Below are 20,608 nucleotides of genomic sequence, written 5' to 3'. Positions count from 1 at the left end.
AAAAAACCACAAAAATCCTCGTTTTCCCGCGATTAAAATGACACGTTGAACTTTCTTTTCCCGAGCCACAATATACAGAGGTATGAGTTGAACGCCATGTTTTGTTGATATATTTACAAGTTTTAAACAAGTTCGAAGCCTACCAGTGCCATCAATCATTACAATAAAATAAATTGACTAGAATTGCCATTTGTATTTCTTACTTCTATGGCTCTAGTCAATATTTTCAGAAAACTGTGGGTTTCTTTTTTTTAAAAAATGCACAAAGAATAAAGCTAAAATTGCTTTTATAGGAACATTATTCTTGTACTGAGTTAGTCCCGGCGGCTGACATGAAAGTTGAGCTGCATTAAAACACAAGCCCCTGTATGCCTCTGAGTAACCTCTCTGCGCCGGAAGCGGTTTATTGGAGTGTGTTTAGCTGCGTCAATTTAAAGCGCTTTCAAAAATCAACCACCAGAAGGGGCAGTTGCATGCACTGAATAAATGATGCTGTGACTTGGTCAAATTGAGTGAAGAGTTAATATATGGTTTCTTTTTTTCACAAAATGTATAAACTAAAGATTCTCTGTAACCCCCCCCCCCACACACACACACACACTCACAAATTCCATCTTTTTCCGTGGCAAACGGACTTCTAGGGTCCCTGCTGGGGAAGCACTCGGGGACACATTCCCCTCTGGGTCCAGCACAGCCCCTCGGTGGGTTATGCTTCTCCTCGCCCCAGCAGGAGCAGCCACGCTCAGAGAACCCTGGACCGCCGGCTCCAAGGGTGGGTCCACACTGCAGCCGGAGGTAGGATTCCCAGCCCGGGGAGACAGACATGCAGTCACTCTGCTGGAGCTAGCATGGTACAAACAGCCGTGCGGATGGTGCGGCGTGGGTGGTGGCTCAAGCTAGCCACCCGAGCTCAGACCCAGGGGGCCAGGGCTCAGGTGGGCTGCCCTGGGCAGCAATGTCCACATGGCTATTTTTAATGAACTAGCTCAACCACAGCTAGTGCGTGTCTGTCTACCGGGGCTGGGAGACACGCTCCCAGCTGCAGGGTGTAGACCGACCCCAGGTGTCTCTCGAGCCTGCTCCCTCCTGCCACTGCCCATCCTGAGAGATACCTGCAGTGACCACCCGATGGCGCTGTGCCACACTTCCTTCCCTGCCCCCCAAAGACACCCTTTCCTCCACGGCCTGGAAACCGACAATGCCCTTTGCTATGGAGCGTCTCCAATATTTGCCTGAAAAAGCCCCGTTTCCAAGCAATTATTCCTGCCCAGCAGCTTGTGAGCTGGGCTATTTGCAGAAAGTCAGCACAAAAGGGGCCCAAACACAACTATAGTTGTGGTTAAAAATTCAAACAACTACATGGGGAGATTTATTGCGGTATTTCCCAGGTCCTAGCCTGGAAAGGAAGGAAAGAATTAACAGCTGTGACCATTGATGTTCACATTAAATTGGTGCAACATTGTCTGGCTACCTCGTCCTTACGGCAAATGCAGCGTCAGCCTTCGTTTAGACCCAGATCCTACGCTGTGGGAACCTCCTGAATGATGGTGCACATTCAGATTTCCTAATAAAGCTACGGGGCATTTTCCATTGTCTGTCACAGCAGTGTCGTCTTATCCCATTGTTTGTATTCAATGTCCAATGAAAATACACTTACTGGGGGTCAGTCAAGCACCACACCTGTGGATTTGTTGTAGCCCTAACATTTACTGGGTGCTTTGTTGGTTTGATACTTTCCCAGTGTGCAATTGCACTGTGAGATGGTCAAGTTCAGGATCCTGACACAAGGAAGAAAGGAGAGCAGCAGAATACGGACCCCGGACTTCAGAAAAGCCAACTTTGACTCCCTGAGGGAACTGATGGGTAGGATCCCCTGGGGGAATAACATGACTGGGACAGGAGTCCAGGAGAGCTGGCTGTATTTTAAAGAATCCTTATTGAGGTTACAGGGACAAACCATCCCAATGTGTAGAAAGAATAGTAAATATGGCAGGCAACCAGCTTGGCTTAACAGTGAAATCCTTGCTGATCTTGAACACAAAAAAGCAGCTTACAAGAAGTGGAAGCTTGGACAAATGACCAGGGAGGAGTATAAAAATATTGCTTGGGCATGCAGGAGTGAAATCAGGAAGGCCAAATCACACCTGGAGTTGCAGCTAGCAAGGGATGTTATGAGTAACAAGAAGGGTTTCTACAGGTATGTTAGCAACAAGAAGAAGATCAAGGACAGTGTGGGCCCCTTTCTGAATGAGAGAGGCAACCTAGTGACAGAGGATGTGGAAAAAGCTAATGTACTCAATGCTTTTTTTGCCTCTGTCTTCACGAACAAGGTCAGCTCCCAGACTGCTGCACTGGGCAGCACAGCATGGGGGAGAAGGTTACCAGCCCTCTGTGGAGAAAGAAGTGGTTCAGAGCTATTTAGAAAAGCTGGACGAGCACAAGTCCATGGGGCTGGATGCACTGCATCCGAGGGTGCCAAAGGAGTTGGTGGATTGATTGCAGAGCCATTGGCCATTATCTTTGAAAACTCATGGCGATCGGGGGAGGTCCCGGACGACTGGAAAAAGGCTAATGTAGTGCTCATCTTTAAAAAAGGGAAGAAGGAGGATCCGGGGAACTACAGGCCAGTCAGCCTCACCTCAGTCCCTGGAAAAATCATGGAGCAGGTCCTCAAGGAATCAATTCTGAAGCACTTAGATGAGAGGAAAGTGATCAGGAATAGTCAGCATGGATTCACCAAGGGCAAGTCATGCCTGACTAACCTAATTGCCTTCTATGACGAGATAACTGGCTCTGTGGATGAGGGGAAAGCAGTGGACGTGTTATTCCTTGACTTTAGCAAAGCTTTTGACATGGTCTCCCACAGTATTCTTGCCAGCAAGTTAAAGAAGTATGGGCTGGATTAATGGACTATAAGGTGGATAGAAAGCTGGCTAGATTGTCGGGCTCAACGGGTAGTGATCAATGGCTCCATGTCTAGTTGGCAGCCGGTATCAAGCGGAGTGCCCCAAGGGTCAGTCCTGGGGCCGGTTTTGTTCAATATCGTCATTTATGATCTGGAGGATGGCGTGGATTGCACCCTCAGCAAGTTTGCAAATGACACTAAACTGGGAGGAGAGGTAAATACGCTGGAGGGTAGGGATAGGATACAGAGGGACCTAGACAAATTAGAGGATTGGGCCAAAAGAAATCTGATGAGGTTCAACAAGGACAAGTGCAGAGTCTTGTACTTAGGATGGAAGAATCCCACATACTGCTACAGACTAGGGACCGAGTGGCTCGGCAGCAGTTCAGCAGAAAGGGACCTAGGGGTTACAGTGGACGAGAAGCTGGATATGAGTCAACAGTGTGCCCTTGTTGCCAAGAAGGCTAACGGCATTTTGGGTTGTCTAAGTAGGATCATTGCCAGCAGATTGAGGGATGTGATCATTCCCCTTTATTTGGCATTGGTGAGGCCTCATCTGGAGTATTGTGTCCAGTTTTGGGCCCCACACTACAAGAAGGACGTGGAAAAATTGGAAAGAGTCCAGCGGAGGGCAACAAAAATGATTAGGGGACTGGAACACATAATTTATGAGGAGAGGCTGAGGGAACTGGGATTATTTAGTCTGCGGAAGAGAAGAATGAGGGGGGATTTGATAGCTGCTTTCAACTTTCTGAAAGGGGGTTCCAGAGAGGATGGATCTAGACTGTTCTTAGTGGTAGCAGATGACAGAACAAGGAGTAATGGTCTGAAATTGCAGTGGGGGAGGTTTAGGTTGGATATTAGGAAAAACGTTTTCACTAGGAAGGTGGTGAAGCACTGGAATGGGTTCCCTAGGGAGGTGGTGGAATTTTCTTCCTTAGAGGTTTTTAAGGTCCGTCTTGACAAAGCCCTGGCTGGGATGATTTAATTGGGGATCGGTCCTGCTTTGAGCAGGGGGTTGGACTAGATGACCTCCTGAGGTCTCTTCCAACCCTCATCTTCTATGATTCTATTATTCTAATGCTGAAGAAAATGCCAGAAGTCAATTGTGCTACTCACGGTAGTAAATCCTACACCTATGAGTAAGTATTAGCCAGATCAAGCCCTTAGCGGTGATATTGGAAATACAGGGAGTATCTTCACTCACCCTCTCCTGCAGGGAGTTGTGCTTCACTTTATGGATTGTCTGCTCATCCTGGGACACTTTCCCTCATTCCCTCTCTGACATGCGGCATGTAAAGGTCCAGGCTGGGACTGTCAGAGCCGTCCAGTGGAGTTGGGTGTCCAGGTCCCAGTAAATTTCAGCTCCCTTGGGTCTCTTTGAGGCCCCAGGCGCACCCTGCAATTGTTGTGTTATGAAAGTAGATGCCCCGGGAGGATGCTCAGTCACTTACCTTGGGGCCCAGCTCCCGGGGGGCGGCCTGGATGTCTCTGCTTCGGCCGGAGGTTTAATACCATATAGCCCTCTTCGTCCTCCATTGGCCAAGCGTGTTCCCAGCGGGTGCTCAGAGCGGGGAAAGGAGGCCCCCCATTAATTGGCCATCAGACTTGCTCTGTGCAGCTCAGAGCTCCCACGAGTGCTGACCGTTCAAGGGAAACCACACAGGAAATGCAGGTACCGAGCGCATGTGGTCTTAGCTAGATCTCTCCTCCACCCTCCCCTGGCCTGTGCTGGAGACCTGAACTGGTTGGGCAGAACGGCTTTGAATACAACCGGGTCAGGGCCCCCTGGCTGGCTGTGCTGAACTGGGTTTCAAACCAATGCACGTTCGCCCTGTGTCCGCACTAGTGGCCTCCTAAACCATTTCCACTGCAATGTCTTCTAGGTACCGGTCCCGCTCTTCTCAGCTCAGCCCCCAGAAGCAGTGCATTCTGGGAAACTCAGAAATGCCCCCCCCAGACCATTGAGGGGCAGAGCGGGAGGGGATGTATGGACCTGTATAAATCACTGTTCCGTGTCCCCATTTGTAGTACTCTGTCCTCCCGCGCTCTCGGGCTTTGTGCTCAGCGTGTCCTGTAGGACGTGTGAGGGCAGAGTGCTGTTATGCGTGTTAGTGGCAGGCTGAGGCAGGGCTCAAAGAGGGCAGAGTTAAGGTTGTGTTGTGTCAAGGAGGGAGGAGGTGGTGGAGGGGCGTTAGGAGGGACCTTCCCCTGGGGACATAACCTCTTTATTTATCTCCTGGATTGTTGCAGCAGGGGCTGGTCAAACACCACACAATGTGATATGCAGCTGTAACCCTTCTGCCCGTCAGAGCTGGCAGCAACAAGGGCCGGGTTCAGTATCTAGGGGATCCATTCCAATAAGACAATGGAAAACCAGCTTGAGCCCCCACCCAGTGACCTGGGACAAATCTATACCACCCCCGCTGGGCGCCTCCAAGAGGCAATTCTTCCCCTCTCGCAAGCACATAGTCTTTTAATAACAGAGAGAAACGATGTGGCATTATGTTGGGGAAACACCATGAACAGGATTCATAACACAACCCATGAGCAAAAAACCCACCCCAAGCAAATTGCGGCATGTCCTTCCCCTTTGGTTCTTGAGTCCAGCAACCCAAAATCACCCAAAGTCTCAAGACCCAAAAGTCTCTGTCCTTGGTCAGGGCAGCCCCAGAGTTCAAAAGTTTATCTGCAGAGTTTTACCTCCCAACCTCCCAACCTGGGGGATTGGGGGGGCTTAAGGGGCACCTTACATGGTCCAAAGCTGATGGCCCCACCTCTCCATGGGGCTCCGCTCCACCAGCCGCCCCATGGGCTGCTCTAGGCCTCCAACAAACTGCTCTGCTCCACCAGCCGCTCCGCTCGCCGTCCCGCAAACTGCTCCACAATATATCTTCAGGCTCCCCCACTACTTAACACAACACTCAGTGATTTCAGCTCTTAGTAAGTTTAGCTTTTTTGTGATTTCAGCTTGTAGTAAGGGAGCCTCAGTGCTGGTGCACCATTAGCCCAAAGTGAATTCAGCTCAGCAGCCTGTAACTAGACTCCTAATGGAATCAAAACTAGCTCTGATATTTCACAGTGGAGAGAGGAGGAAGTGCAATTAGCATGTAATGCCCTCACCAGAGGGGCCCATGCCACCAAGTATTAATACCTATTCCCAGCCTCTCTCAATTCAAAGAGTTTTGGAACCCATGTCCCTTGCCTAGCGAGTGCTCCTTAGTTGATGGCGAGTCCCTCCGTCATAACAAAAGGCCAAGTGCAGTTCCACTGTCCTTGATTCCCATAATCAGGGTAATAACAATTTATTCTTCCTGCCCCAATAACAGAGACACAGGGGATCCCACAGCAGCCAAAGTGACCATTTGGGCAGCTATGGCCTCATTCTAGGCGGGGTGGATCTGCCTATGCAAATGAGACCAGCCCCTGAAGTTCTTTTCCGCAACTCGCCACACCTCACCATCCGATGTCAGGGTGGAGCTCATCCTGACTCTGCTTACACAGCTATTCTAGCAAACAATCATAGGTCACTGATGAAGGAAAATCCCCACCCCGCAAAACAACCTTAACTCTGCCCTCTTTGAGCCCTGCCCCAGCGCCACTAACACGCATACCAGCACTCTGCCCTCACACATACTACAGGACATGCTGAGCACAAAGCCCGTGAGCGTGGTAGGACAGAAAGGTTGGGGGTCGTGGTAGATGATCAGCTGAACACAAGCTCCCAGTGTGACACTGTGGCCAAAAGGGTAAATGTGATCCTGGGATGTATAAACGGGAATCTCGAGTAGGAGCCGGGAGGTTATTTTGCCTCTGGATTTGGCACTGCTGTGACTGCTGCCGGGATCCTGTGTCCAGTTCTGGTACCCACAATCCAGGATGACTAAAGGACTGGAAAACACAGGCAGGCGCATGTGACAAGCACCAGCAGGAACTGAGCCAGGCAGCCTCAGAGCTAAAAGCATGAGCTTCTCCACAGTGTGAACAAGAGAGCCAGGGGCTGTACGGGGGGCTGTAACAGACCCACATCCTCTGCAGATCAGAACTGTGGAACTGGGGACACGGAACACGCCGTGGCCAGTGATTTATACAGGGCCATACGTCCCCTCCCACTGCTGCCCCTCAATGCTGGGGGGGGGGGGGTGTTCTGAGTTTCCCAGAATGCACTGCTTCTGGGGACTGAACTATTCCCCCATCCACACTAATCCTTATTGTGGCTCCAGCCCAGGGAGAATTCCCCAGATCCGGGAGCTGAGGAAGGCAGGTCTTCCAAGGGCCCCTTGCAAGCCGTGGGGCAGCAGGCGAGAGTCAGGGGTGGAGCCACACAGCCCAGCGCCAGGGCTGAGATCCCAAACAGCCCCGCTGCCTACAGGGCAGCTTCGGGAGGTTGAGATAAATTAGACTCGCTGAGGCCCTCCGGGCTGTCTAAATCATGCTGGGGCCCCTGCAATCCCGAGAGGAGCCCACAGTCCACGAGGATTCAAAGACGCTTGAAGTCGCCATCCCCAGGCCCGCCCCCAGCTGTGAGTTCTGTGCTGCACCACTAAGAATCTCATGCGGAGGCGGATTAAGGTTTCCCGGGGCCCTGGGCCAGAGCAAGTGGCCCACCCTTTCCACCTGTGGCCCCATGGCCCCACCCCATTCCACCCCCTTCTGCCTGTGGCCCCGCCCACAGCCCCACCCCTTTCTGCCCCTTCCCTGGGGCCCACCCCGTCCCCCTCTAGAGTCCCCCCCACTGCAGCCACGCAAAGCCTTTTGCTCCTTTCTGCCCCCCCCCAACTGTCGCCCCAAGACCAGAGAAGCTCTGTCCCCGTGCCGCAGCCCCTGGGCGCGGGGGGGGGGGGAGTGAGAGCCCCTCCAGTCCCAAAGCCACAGCGGGGGTCCGGGTGCTGGGGCTTCCCCCGCCACCCCTCACGCTTCTGTGGGGGACCAGGGTCGGGGCACTGGGGCTTCTTTTGTCCCTTCTGCCCAGTGCTTCTGCTGGAGAGGGGTGTCGGGGGGCTTCCACCGTCCCATGGCTTCTGCCGGGGACGGGGTTGGGAGCCACGGGGGGGGATTCCCCAGCCCATCCTGCTTGGCACTGCTGTCGGAGAGCGGAGTCGGGGCGAGGGGGCTTCCCCCATGCTGCCCGGCCGGCGGCCAGCCCTCCAGGGACCCCCAGTTTTCCAGAGCCCCTTGCCACGGACCCCGGGGGGCCTAGTGGCTAATCCGCCACGGATCTCATGCATGCAAATCGCTCATGAAAGTCGTGAAACGGGCTACAAATGCAATAAAAAAAACAAGATAATCAAAAGTTTAACAAATGGAGGGGCGGGGCACCGCGGGTGCTTCTCCCTGGCGCGTCATTTGGTCTAGGGCCAGTCCAGATCCTGCCTCTTTACATGGTCGGATGCCCTGTGCTCAGAGCCCAGCCTCACCTCCCTTGTCCCTGCTTGGTGCCAGAAGAATCAAAGTCTCCACACAGCAGCTGTCTGTGATGAAATCAGCTTCCTCGCTCTCAGCTGCGAATATAACACGGTGATTAGCTGGATTCAGGCCCAGCCTGCAGCGTCTGCCTGTGAGCGGGACACCACATAGGAAGTAAAGACGCGCAGCCCGGCAGGCAGCCCGAGAGCCAGACACGCCTCGTGGTGACCCCCTCGTTAAGCTGCTAACAGACGGCGTCCCATGATCAACTCCGTCTGCTCCAGAGAGGCCGCTTTCCACTGCGCGTTTCCCACGCACGTTCTCTAGCCAGAGGAGATCCCTCGTGCACACGTGCAAAGTTTGCGCTCGACGGCTGTCACTTTCCCACGGTCGCCCGGGGAGTCTGGGGCAGCGCTGGGAGCTGAGCCCACATCTGCTGGGTCCCAGCCCGGTGCTGTAACCCCAAGGCCAGTCTCTCTCTCTCTCTCTCTCTCTCTGTATGTTCAGTTTATCTTTGTAAATCCATCAGCCTCTCCGCCCATTGGGTAACTGACTCTACAAGGTTCAAGGTAGGAGCGGATCACGCTGCTCATCCTCACTGGATGGAGCTGCACGGCCCTGCCCCTGCCCACATCTCCATCCCTAGCTCTGCCCCCGTTCCAGTTCTTGGGCTGAACTTACCAGATCCCAGGGATTGCCAGTCCGGGGGTCCCTCTACCCGCTCTCCTGTCTGTGACTCTGGCCAGCACCAGAGGAAGGAGCAAGTCACCCCACAGTTCTAGGATAACCTGTCCCCAGGGGAAGGTCCCTCCTTACCCCACTCCACCACCTCGTCCCTCCTTGGTCCTTCATCTTCTCCCCCTTGGGCCTACAGGGTTTTGTTCATGCAGCCCCCAGTGTCTGGATTGGCCTCTCTCTCCCAGGGCTTAAGGAGCCTCTCAATCAGCCTCCAGATCCCTCTTCAAACCCCACTTGGCTGGGCCAGCTCCCATCACCGCCCTTTGCTCTGCTGTTACCAGCTTGGGTTTAATGACCTGCCCTTTCATGCTACACAACACTGGTTTGGCATCTTCCTGTCGTTACCCTTCGCCCCTCCCCACGTCCATTCCCTGCAGCCTGGCCCATCTCACTAGTGGGTGAGGCTGGTCTTTGGGACACAGGCAGAGCCCGGGGAGTGGGAGGTGAGAGCAGCAAATGGCAGCCCCTAGCACCGACAGGAAGTGCTGATCTGAGCTAGCCCGCAGCATGAGAGGCTGCTGATGGTGTGAACAACCCTCCTGATGTTACACGATTTCTTGACCAAAGGCAATTTCCTGTGAGAGCCCGTGGGTCAGGCTCATGCTTGTGTATTTGCTGAAGTGGTGACAATCAATTTCCAGCGAGCTCTCTGGCTGGCTGCAGTCCTTCCTAGTGTCGAACTGCCTGCACTGATTCCGAAAACCTCTCCATTTACCTGCCGGATTGTAGGTCACTGATGTATAAACACTTAGAGGGAAAATCCCCACCCCACAAAACAGCCTTAACTCTGCCCTCTTTGAGACCTGCCCCAGCATGCCACTAACACGCATACCAGCACTCTGCCTCACATGGGCTACAGGACATGCTGAGCACAAAGCTCACGAGTGCTGTAGGACCGAGTACTTTGGGGGTCATGGTGGATGATCAGACGAACTGCGGCCAAACAGAGCCAATGAGATCCTGGGATGTATAAACAGGGGAATCTGGAGAAGGAGCCAGGAGGTTATTTTACCTCTGGATTTGGCACTGGTGCGACCGCTGCTGGGATTTTGGGTCCAGTTCTGGTGCCCACAAGCCAGGAAGGATGTTGATAAATTGGAGAGGGGTCAGAGAGGAGCCAGGAGGATGATTAAAGGATTGGAAACACTTGCGTGTGAGCATAACAAGCACCAGCAGGAACTGAACCAGGCAGCTTCAGAGCTTAAAGCGTGAGCTTCTCTACAGCATGAACCAAAGAGCCAGGGCCTGTACATGGGGCTGTAACAGACCCACATCCTCTGCAGATCAGCACAGCTGGGGACACAGAACACCCTGTGGCCAATGATTTATACGTGTCCATACATCCCCTCCCACTGCTGCCCCTCAGTGCCCTGGTGGGTTTTGCTGAGTTTCCCAGAATGCACTGCTTCTGGGGGCTGAGCTGGGAAGAGCGGGATCGGTACCCAAGCACATCCCTGTGGAAACGATTTAGGAGTGCTTGGTACATGTGCTTGGTACCTGCATTTCCTGTGTGGTTTCCCTTGAAGAACGGTCAATGCTCGTGGGAGCCCTGAGCTGCACAGACCAAGTCTGACGGCCAGTTAATGGGGCGGCTCCTTTCCCCACCTCTGATCACCTGCTGGGAAATCAAACCAGGGACGCGCTTGGCCAATGGAGAATGAAGAGGGCTACGTGGTATTAAACCTCTGGCCGAAGCAGAGACATCCAGGCCGCCCCCCTGGAGCTGGGCCCCAGGGTAAGTGACTGAACATCCTCCCGGGCATCTACTTTCACAACACAGCAATTACAGCGTGCGGCTGGGGCCTCAAAGAGACCCAAGGGAGCTGAAATTTCCTGGGAGTTGTGCGCCCAACTCCACTGGACGGCTCTGACAGTCCCAGCCTGGGCCTTTGATCAAACGGTCCCATCTGGCCTTAAAACCTATGGACCAGCCCCTAGGTGTTACTGTCACCTGCATCCGTGCAGAGCCAGGGCAGGCGCAGGGTTTAAGTCACCTCTGCTCTTCCCGTGTTGTTAAAATGGGATGGGTGGTGAGGTCCTGCTTAGACCCTGGGCAGAGAGGAGCAGGGGCCCAGCAGCAAACACCCACACTAGAGCAATGATAGGGTGGGCAACGGTTTTGTTCCCAGTGAAGCAGGAGCCAGAGATGTCCACACGGTGGCCCCAGAGATGAGAGCGACCAGCTCTGAGAACGGCTTTAACTCGATGCACTTGTTGTTTAAAGAGACACCCCTGCCAGGCAAGGCAAGGGGCTTAGCAGAGAAACCCCGGGCAGTAACAGGGGTTAGTGACTCAGCTGTAACCAGAGACAGAGGGGAAGTTTGGACACCACCTCCTCTATAAATAGTTTATGACCCAAGCACTGATCCAGAGAAGCTGGGGGTGGGGGGGGGGAGAGAACATGAGTAGGACAGAGGTGGGGGGATGGGACACATGGAGCCGGGGCGGGGGGGGGCAGGGAGGGCTGGGACCACCCCTGCCAAAGCGATGATGGGAGCCATCAAAGCTGCGTCTCCGTGCGGCAGGAATCCCAGATGCGCAGCTAGGCCGGTAGCCTGGAAGAGACGAGGCCGCGAGGGCACCTGGGGCAGCTGCAGTGGCTGGGGGACCGGAGTCCAAAGCTACCGCCCGGAGCACATGGTGAAATGGCTCCTGTTATTAAATGACAAATTGGGCCATTGTTTTCCCCCATCGCTCCTGCTCTGACTCTCCTGGAGCCCCGAACCCGAGTGTGCCGGGCCAGGGGTGCTCAGCTGAGAAAGTGTCTGACGCCCCCTGCAGTCTCTGCCCCCTGCATGGGGCCCAGACTCTGCCAGGGACTCGGCCCACATGCCCACCAGCCTGCCTTAGTCCAGACTGCTTCGGGACCCGCCGGGGGCGCTGGGCGAAGGACTCCCTGGCCCGCTGGTAGGAGGGGAGGGCGAATGTATTCAGGGCCAGAGGGGCACGGAAGTAGGGTTGCCAACTATGTAATATTTAAAAACCGGACATTCCAGCAGGAGTGCCAGAACCTCTCCTGCCCCGCCTCTTCCCTCCCCGAGCCCTCACCCCTGCCCCACCTCATCCCCTATAGGCCCCGCCCCTGCCCCGCTTCTTCTCCCCAAGTCTCCGCCCCCATTTGCTCCTCTTCCCCTCTCCCCCTTCACTCACTGCTTTTCCCCTCTCCTCCCTCCCCTCCCCACCCCCTGGGTCAGGAGGGACTTGCCTGTGGAGCCGGGGCTGGGAGTTGCAGCCGGCCAAGGCAGGTAAGAAGCAGCCCCGGCTGAGAAGGGGCTGGTGCAGGTGCCTCCCCGCCTCCCCCACCCGCAGTAACTGGACTTTGGGTGTCTGGTCAGTAGCTCTGACCGGACACCATCAGGTCCCCTTTTCACCTGGACTTTCCAGTCGAAAACCAGACACCTGGCCGCCAAGGTGTCTGGTTCAGTTATTCCAGACTCAGAATAAGTGCCGCCAAGGTAGAGACGGCAGCTGCTTGCAGTCTGATAAATGAAACCCTTTTTATTTACAGCACAGATGCACTCGGCTGGGAGCACAGATTTTCCCACTCTCTGGAGTGCCTCACGACCTTGAGTGTCAACCTCAGGGCAGACTGTCAAAAGCAGGGCAGAGACCCCACACTGGTGGTACGTTCTGTGATTCAATTTCACCAACCCAGTGCCGAAGGTGAACTCCCAAAGTACGACAATTGTCTTACAAGGGCGTCGCAGACAGCCTCCTTCGACACGCCAGGCTATCCTCCCACCCGGGCAAGCTGGACTGTGTGATCAACGGTTGCTTACACTGAAAATCACAAAATATTCCAGGTTACTCCCAGTCCCAAGAGACCACTCACTCACCCAGCTCGATTTGCATCTCAGATCTCACACCAAAGACAACGCTAGTACCCAGTAGCATAACTAACTCAAGGTTTATTAGCCAAGTAAAAGGAATGAGAGTCACTGAGCGGTTAAAGCAAGTAAAAATATATGTAGAGGTGAGTCACGGTCTATAAATCCAAATGGTAGCAGAGATGTCGTCCTCGGGCACTTTCTCAAACCCTCTCAGGGCTCCCCAGAGGAACGCGGGGGCTCTCCGTCTTTTCGTTCAGTTATTCGGCCCTCTGGAATCCAAACAGCCCAGAGATGAAGAATTGGAACCTGTGTCCGTACTTACAGCTTCTTCTCACGGAAAACAAGCCGACAGGGTCCCTACCCGTGTGGAGTCTTTCTCTGAGGGCTGAGAGAGAGGACTGCATTTAGAGTCTTTGATCTCCCGTCATCACACACAACCATGACTTGCTTTGAAATTCACACTGTCGCTGTTCGAGTTCCTCATTTGCGCTCCACACGGCGTCTGTCTCGTGTGATGGGTTATTTCGTGAGAGGGGGAGACACAGGGCGAACGTTGGCCGTTGCAGTCCGTCGGGATGCAGATGAGTGAGCACAGTGCATGCAGCATCCCCTTCGTTTTCATGATGTTTAAACACCAGATACACACTGATGCATTTGGTCTATACTAGTACCCAAGTGGATTGGCCGGCTCTTCCCAGCAGAGAACACCCCCGTCTTTCTACCTGGTGCCCTTTCTTCTCCAGGACAGGATCCAGCTCTCTCCCAGGGCCAACTAGTCTCTGGCTTTGAGAGGCAGCAGGCAAGCCCTATGCTGCTCCCCTAGTGCTCCACCCTCTGGCTCCGTGTTCCCATGTTGTACCAATAAATTAAAAACCAGCAGGATCTTATTAAAGGGAAAAAGGCAAAATACCACATTTATTGTGAATACAGAAAGAATCATAGTAAGCAGTTAGTTACAGCTGTAACATTCCATTCAATCTCATCTTTATTCACTCATTCATTCATACAAACACACACACACACACACACAGGTTCTGCAAGGTTGTTATCATAGTAAGCAGTTAGTTATAGCTATAACATTCCATTCAATCTCATATTTATTCACACATTCACACACACACACACACACACACAGAGGTTCTGCAAGGTTGTCATCATAGTTACCAGCCTTAGAGTTGCTCATGCCAAGCCACTGGCCAGGTGGCCTGGACATGAGGAGGGAGCAGGGCCTTGTCAGATGCTCATCTGATGCTCCTGGAAGTTGGTTTGCAGAATCAGACCCCAAAGTTCTCACTTTTTAAGAGTCTATTTTTATAGGAATTTCTTCCTATGCCAGTCTATGGGAATTGCTTCATCATGCTGTTGCTGAATCAATCAGCAGATAGCACATTCCTGACGGCTCCAAGAAGTTATCTTGTTCTTTGGTTCTCCCATTCTTGAGGCTGTTGGGTGGATTCCAGTCTGCCCTCCGGGGGTCCTCTGGTTATTTCCACTTGACGCCTTCTTCAGCCGATGGACACTGGATTCTTAGGCTGGCACCTCCCTGATCATTCAGTTGTTATCCACACCAAGCATCCGTCCACATACATCCTCTATCTCTATTTTAATCACAATTGTTAATACAACAAAAGGGCGGGGAGTCTCTGGGTGCTGTTTCTGTTGTTAGAGTATTGCTTTGAGTCTCTGTGAATTGCTTTGAGAACAGACTCTGTCTTAGAATGTACTAACACAATTAGCAGCTTGCAAGTTTCACACATAGAGGGAGAGAAACAGTACCAAAACCCAAGAGACCTCTTAATTAGTAATACCCTGGAATTTAAACTATGGGGAATCAAACTCATTTGTGATTTTAATACAGAACTTCTTTAATATGATCCAACACCCACCCCAACCCCCTGGTGCTCTGCCCTCTGGCTCCATCTTCCTGGCCCATCCCCCCTGCTGCTCCGCCCTCTGGCTCTGTGTTCCTGGCACAACCTCCCCGCTGCTCTGCCCTCTGGCTCCATGTTCCCGGCCCAACCCCTCTGCTGCTCCGCCCTCTGGCCCAACCCCCCTGCTGCTCCGCCCTCTGGCTCCATGTTCCCAACCCAACCCCCATGCTGCTCCGCCCTCTGGCTCCATCTTCCTGGCCCATCCCCCCTGCTGCTCTGCCCTCTGGCTCCATGTTCCCTGCCCAACCTCCCCCCCCCCCACCGCTACTCTGCCCTCTGGCTCCGTGTTCCCGGCCCAACCCCCCTGCTGCTCTGCCCTCTGGCTCCATGTTCCCTGACCAAACTCCCCTGCTGCTCCATCCTCTGGCTCCATGCTTCCGGCCCAACTTCTTGGTCAAGAATCTCCTGCTCTCTGCAGCCCCTGCCACAGCTTCCTCTCCATGTTCCCCTCTGGGATCAGCTGCCCTCTCTCAGGACCCACAGAGGGGCCATTAATGAAGCTCAGGTGAGCTCAATTTAAGAGCCCATTGTTAAATATTTGTTCCCCATGTAGGTACTGACAGACTGTGATCAACTCACTCCTTCACCTTCTCTTTGTTAAGCTAAATAGTTTGAGCTCCTGGAGTCTATCACTATAAGGCAGGTTTTCTAATCTTTTTATCATTCTCGTGGCCCTTCTCTGAGCCCTCTGCAATTTATCAGCATCCTTCTGGAACCGCGGGCACCAGGACAGAATCCCAGCCACGGTCGCAGCAGGGCAAAATCCAGAGGTAAAATAACCTCCTGGCTCGAGATCCCCCTGTTTATACATCCCAGGATCACATTAGCTCTTCTGGTCACAGCATCACCCTGGGAGCTCATGTCCAGCTTGTTATCTGCCACAATTATCTGTCACTGCTTCCCAGGATAAAGTCCCCTGGCCTGTCAGCGTGGCCAACGTTCTTTGTTCACGGGTGCCCGAGCCCCTGTCATTTTTGCAGTGTGGACACAGTTCAAGCCACAGACAGGAGTCAGAAGGTCTGTGTGGTGCAGTACGGATGGGCTAGCAGTTGTCAGCCCAGGTTTACACTGCAAGCACAAGCTTGGAAACACCATGTCCACAAGGCCAGGGCCTACAGACCAGATCTGGGTTTACAATGCAGTGTGGACGCTCAAGTTCAGGTCCCACAGACCAGAGCCAGTTTACAATGCAGTGGGGACGCTAAAGCGTGGGCTTGGAAACACCATGTCCACAAGGCTGGGTCCCACAGACTAGATCTGGGTTTACAATGCAGTGTGGATGCTCAAGGCTGGGTCCCACAGACTAGATCTGGGTTTACAATGCGGTGTGGCTGCTCAAGGCTGGGTCCCAAAGGCCAGATCTGGGTTTACAATGCGGTGTGGATGCTCAAGGCTGGGTCCCACAGACCAGATCTGGGTTTACAATGCAGTGTGGATGCTCAAGGCTGGGTCCCATAGACCAGATCTGGGTTTACAATGCAGTGTGGATGCTCAAGGCTGGGTCCCATAGACCAGATCTGGGTTTACAGTGCAGTGTGGCTGCTCAAGGCTGGGTCCCACAGACCAGATCTGGGTTTACAATGCAGTGTGGATGCTCAAGGCTGGGTCCCACAGACCAGATCTGGGTTTACAATGCAGTGTGGCTGCTCAAGGCTGGGTCCCACAGACCAGATCTGGGTTTACAATGCAGTGTGGCTGCTCAAGGCTGGGTCCCACAGACCAGATCTGGGTTTACAATGCAGTGTGGATGCTCAAGGCTGGGTCCCATAGACCAGATCTGGGTTTACAATGCAGTGTGGATGCTCAAGGCTGGGTCCCATAGACCAGATCTGGGTTTACAATGCAGCATGGATGCTCAAGGCCGGGTCCGACAGACTAGATCTGGGTTTACAGTGCAGTGTAGACATACCCCCAGAGGCTCTGTTGTGATTAAGGCATCCCTCTGGCTACGCTGGTGTCCCAGTAGGCTTCCCTCGATTCCCCAGCTCTATTCCTACTGTACACTGATCACGGACCCTGCTGGGAGGGCAGGGTTTGGACCAGCCCCCCGTCCCGCAGCTTTAGCTCTGTCAGAGCAGGCCTCGGTCTCTGTTCCTGTGTCAGTGCCCATATCCCTCCCCACCAGCCCAGTCCCCGTCACTCTGCCACCTGCCACTCCATGACCAGCTGTCTCGTCCCAGATGAGGCACCGGCCCAGAAATAGCCCCCAGCGCCCTGTCCCACACCCGGCCTCCGTTTGCGGCTTGCTCGGATCTCGGGGTTTCCCGATCCCTGGGAGCAGCAGCCCCCACCCCAGGTGAGTGAGCAGCCTGTTCGGCTTTACATTTCCCAGCCCAACTGGGACCCCAGCCACTAGGACCCCAGGCTGTTTGATGACAGTGGGAAGAGACAGAGCCTATTTTACCAGCCCTTTGAGCATTTCGGGGGCACAGGGCAGTCCTTTGGATGCAGGCTAGGGCCTGGGCTGGAAGGGCGGCTATGATGCACCTTGTCTAGCCATCCCATGCACCTGCGTTGGGGTGCAAATGGGATTTGAAGGGGGCTCCAGCCTTGGGCTGTCGTAACTTGCCGGGGAAGAGGATGCCCATCTGGTACCGTCTAACCAGTGACCGATCCCCTCCCATTGAAATTCAGCCCCGCTGCACTTCTCTTTCCCGTCTAGGGTGACCAGATGTCCCGATTTTATAGGGACAGTCCCGTTAGTTGGGGCTTTGTCTTATTTGGGGACACCCCTATACCCCCCACCTCCGCCCCAATCTTTCACATTTGCTATCTGGTCACCCTATTCCCGTCCCATCCCCGCTCTGAGTCGGGAGCAGCGGAGAGCTCTTTGCTGAGCAATCATCATTCACTGATGATTCTGGTCTCTCTAGCAACCCAGAAGCACTTTCCTCTGCGGGCCTATGGGGCAGAGTTTGCAGCCGGAGCCATCTGGGGAGAGGAGTGGTAAGAGACACGGCAATAACGAACCTGACCATTCTGGGCCCTGGTCCTGCATGGAGCCTTCACTACATCAGCCAGTAACAATGGCTCACATCCTAGGGTCTCTCTTCAATTTAATGCATTTTTTTCTCGACACCCTCCCCCTTTCTTCCCTGAATCCGTCAGACTCACCCAGAACCCATCAACGCACCCGGCACCCTCACCTACCACTTGCTATTATATTTGTATTAGAGAAACAGGTAGGTGACCCCACTGAGACCAGGGCCCCGTTGTGCTGGGCACTGCCCAGACACACAGTGAGAGACAGTCCCTGGCCCAGCTAAGATCAGGGCCCCATTGTGCCAGGGGCTACACCGACACACAGGGCGAGACAGTCCCTGCCCCAGCTGAGATCAGGGCCCCGTTGGGCCGGGCGCTGCCCAGACACACAGGGAGAGAGAGCGAGTCACTGCCCCAAGGAGTTTACAATCTAACTAGACAAGGGGAGGTCTGTTTTCCCCATTTCACAGCTGGGTTACTGAGGCCTAAGGAGATGAAGGTTCAGATGTGGAGCTAGGCGGGAAAATGTCAAGACAATGTGAGTTTGCAGGTCGATGTTAGAGCACGTAGAGTCACTGACCTTTAATCACAAGGTGATGCTCAACCATCACCATAGCAGAGCTGGGTCCCATCCATCTATCTGCCCCCCCTCCCGCAGCCATCCATCCCTCCCCCAGACCACAGCAGGTCTGGTGGCCCCAGCAGCAGATACTCCCAGCCTCCCAGCACATGGGCTCCTAGCTGAGGTCACTGCGGCTGGTGGGCCCACACTGACACCGTCTGCCTTTGCTTTGGAGGTGGAAGGAAGCCAGCTGAGACGGCTGGGGAGGGGTCTGAGCTGGAACGGGGCCTCTGTGTGATTGTGGACAGCTTCTACAGATATGCCGAGGGCCCTCCTGGAGCGAAGGCGCTGGACCAGGCGGCTTTCCAGAACCTGCTCAGCAACGAGCTGAGCCATCAGCTCACGGTGAGACCCAGCTACTGGCTCCCCAAGGCAACCAGAGCCATCAGCCACAGACGGCTAGCAAAGGGGATCTGCTGATACCCCTCAGCCCTGCCCTCCAGCCTCCTGCTATCCCAGCCTTGGGCCTCCCCCGAGCTCTGCCAGTGCCCCTCAATCCCGACCTGCATCCCCCTGTTATCCCAGCCCTGGACTCCCCCCACCCTGTCCCCAAGCTCTGTTGGTTCCCCTCAGTCCTGACCCAGAGACCCCTGCTAGCCCAGGACTTGGCTCCCCTCCCCACAGCCCTGCTAATGCCACTAAATCCTAATCCACTGACCCCTGCTATGCCAGCTCTGCCAATGGGCCTTGAGCTTGTATCTCACCTCTCCTTTATACACACACGTGTATGGGGGGGGAGCCCTGCCAGGCAGATCCTCTCCAGCAGGGGGTGGTATCGCTTCCACCCCGGCAGTAGAGCCCGTTGCTGATCCACGTGCCGGACGCTGCCCCGAGCGGTGACTCGCTGTTTCTTCGGTGTGTTTTAGAACACAGAGGTTGAGGCAGCCGTGATGCGCACCTTTGAGAAGTTAGATGCCAACAAAGATCAGAAGATCTCCTTCGACGAGTACTGGCAGCTCATCGCCTGGATTTGCCAAGTGATCCGGCGCCGCGATTATAACGAGTAGTGACCGGGGAGCTGTGGCTGGTGGGGAAACCGAGGCACGCGCCTCATCGGGAAATGCCTCCAAATCCTTTGCCTTAAAGACTCAAAGCAAACCTGCACCTCCCCCATGCTTGTAAACCCAGTGCCCTTAATCTATCTGCCTGCTGGGATCCCCCCACCCCCACCCCTGTTCTGCACGTCTCATGCTGCCCCCATCACCCTCTGCCAGGATCCCACCCTGAACACCCCTCGGCCTTTGCTCTCCATGCTGCCCATCTCCCCCACTGCTGGGATTCATCCTGTACACCCCGAATCCACCCTGGCCTGTGCTCCCCATGTCACCCACCTCCCCTGCTGCCAGGATCCCTCGCCATTAAACGCCCCCTCCAGCCCTGGCACGGGACCTGCACCCCGCCCATCTCTCCATCAGCTGGGCTCCCACACCAATCCCTGCCCTGTCGCTGGGATCTCTCCCCCACCCCCTACGGCCTGCTCTCCCAGCGCCACCCACCGCCCTGCTGTCACTCGGTAACATGGCTTGAATAAAGAGCCGGCTCTGAGCTCCGGCCATGCCTCTGTTCTTACTGCAGCCCAGATCCGACGGGTCGGTTCCGATGCGTGGACGCGCAGGACAGCGCACAGCCAGCAGAGGGCAGTGGGGCGCTCCCAGGCTGGGCACATCATTGTCACACTGCAGGGAGGACGTGGACAGGCCAAGTTCTGATGAAAAGTTCTGGGACCTTCTCAGCCGCCCTGGCCTCCTCCCCCCTGCCATCCTCTGGGTCCCAGCAGCAGGATCGAGGCTGCCCGCCCCAGGAGGGACCCAGGGGCTGGCCAGGCTGTTATATGGCGGGGCATGGGGCAGATTGGTGCAGCAGACAGAGTCAGAGTGGGAGGGGCCGCGTCTACACCAGAAGCACTTGCCTGGTGCGTCGTGCCAGCAAAGCGCTCCTAGGGTGCACGCAACTCCTGCTGGCAACGCTGTCGTCGTGGAGAGAGCCTGGAGCGCAGGGCCTGGGGTAAGACCCGAGGCCGTGCTGCGAACCAAACTCAGGCCCTGTGTCGAAGCAGGTGCCTACAAGTTCAGTATCCGGTACAGGAACTTGGCAGCAGTTTCATGAGTGCTGCTAAAACACAGGCGCCCCTAAGCCGTACGAGGTGCTGGGTGTTCGTCGGCACACGCTCCAGAGGCTGGGACAGGCCCAGCAC

At 54.7% G+C, this 20,608-nt stretch overlaps 2 protein-coding genes across 2 annotated transcripts in view; one reads left to right on the top strand and one right to left on the bottom strand.

Annotated features, from left to right (window-relative positions):
* Positions 1–4,444, bottom strand: part of LOC141998061 (killer cell lectin-like receptor subfamily F member 1) — a 93,379-nt gene extending 88,935 nt beyond the window's left edge. The window contains exon 1 of the mRNA XM_074970698.1: positions 4,360–4,444. Coding sequence (XP_074826799.1) covers positions 4,360–4,444 — 85 coding nt within the window. The remainder of the gene's footprint in view (positions 1–4,359) is intronic.
* A 13,269-nt stretch (positions 4,445–17,713) lies between these two features.
* Positions 17,714–19,421, top strand: LOC141998568 (protein S100-A16-like). Its single transcript, XM_074971438.1, has 3 exons — positions 17,714–17,756; positions 18,590–18,759; positions 19,281–19,421. Exons 1-3 carry the CDS (start codon positions 17,714–17,716, stop codon positions 19,419–19,421), a joined length of 354 nt encoding a protein of 117 aa, XP_074827539.1.
* Positions 19,422–20,608: the final 1,187 nt, after the last annotated feature.

The sequence above is a fragment of the Natator depressus genome, chromosome 14, assembly GCF_965152275.1.
Source record: "Natator depressus isolate rNatDep1 chromosome 14, rNatDep2.hap1, whole genome shotgun sequence".
Lineage (NCBI taxonomy): Eukaryota > Metazoa > Chordata > Testudines > Cheloniidae > Natator > Natator depressus.
Note: the sequence above shows the minus strand (reverse complement) of the source record. Positions and strands in the feature narration are given on the sequence as shown.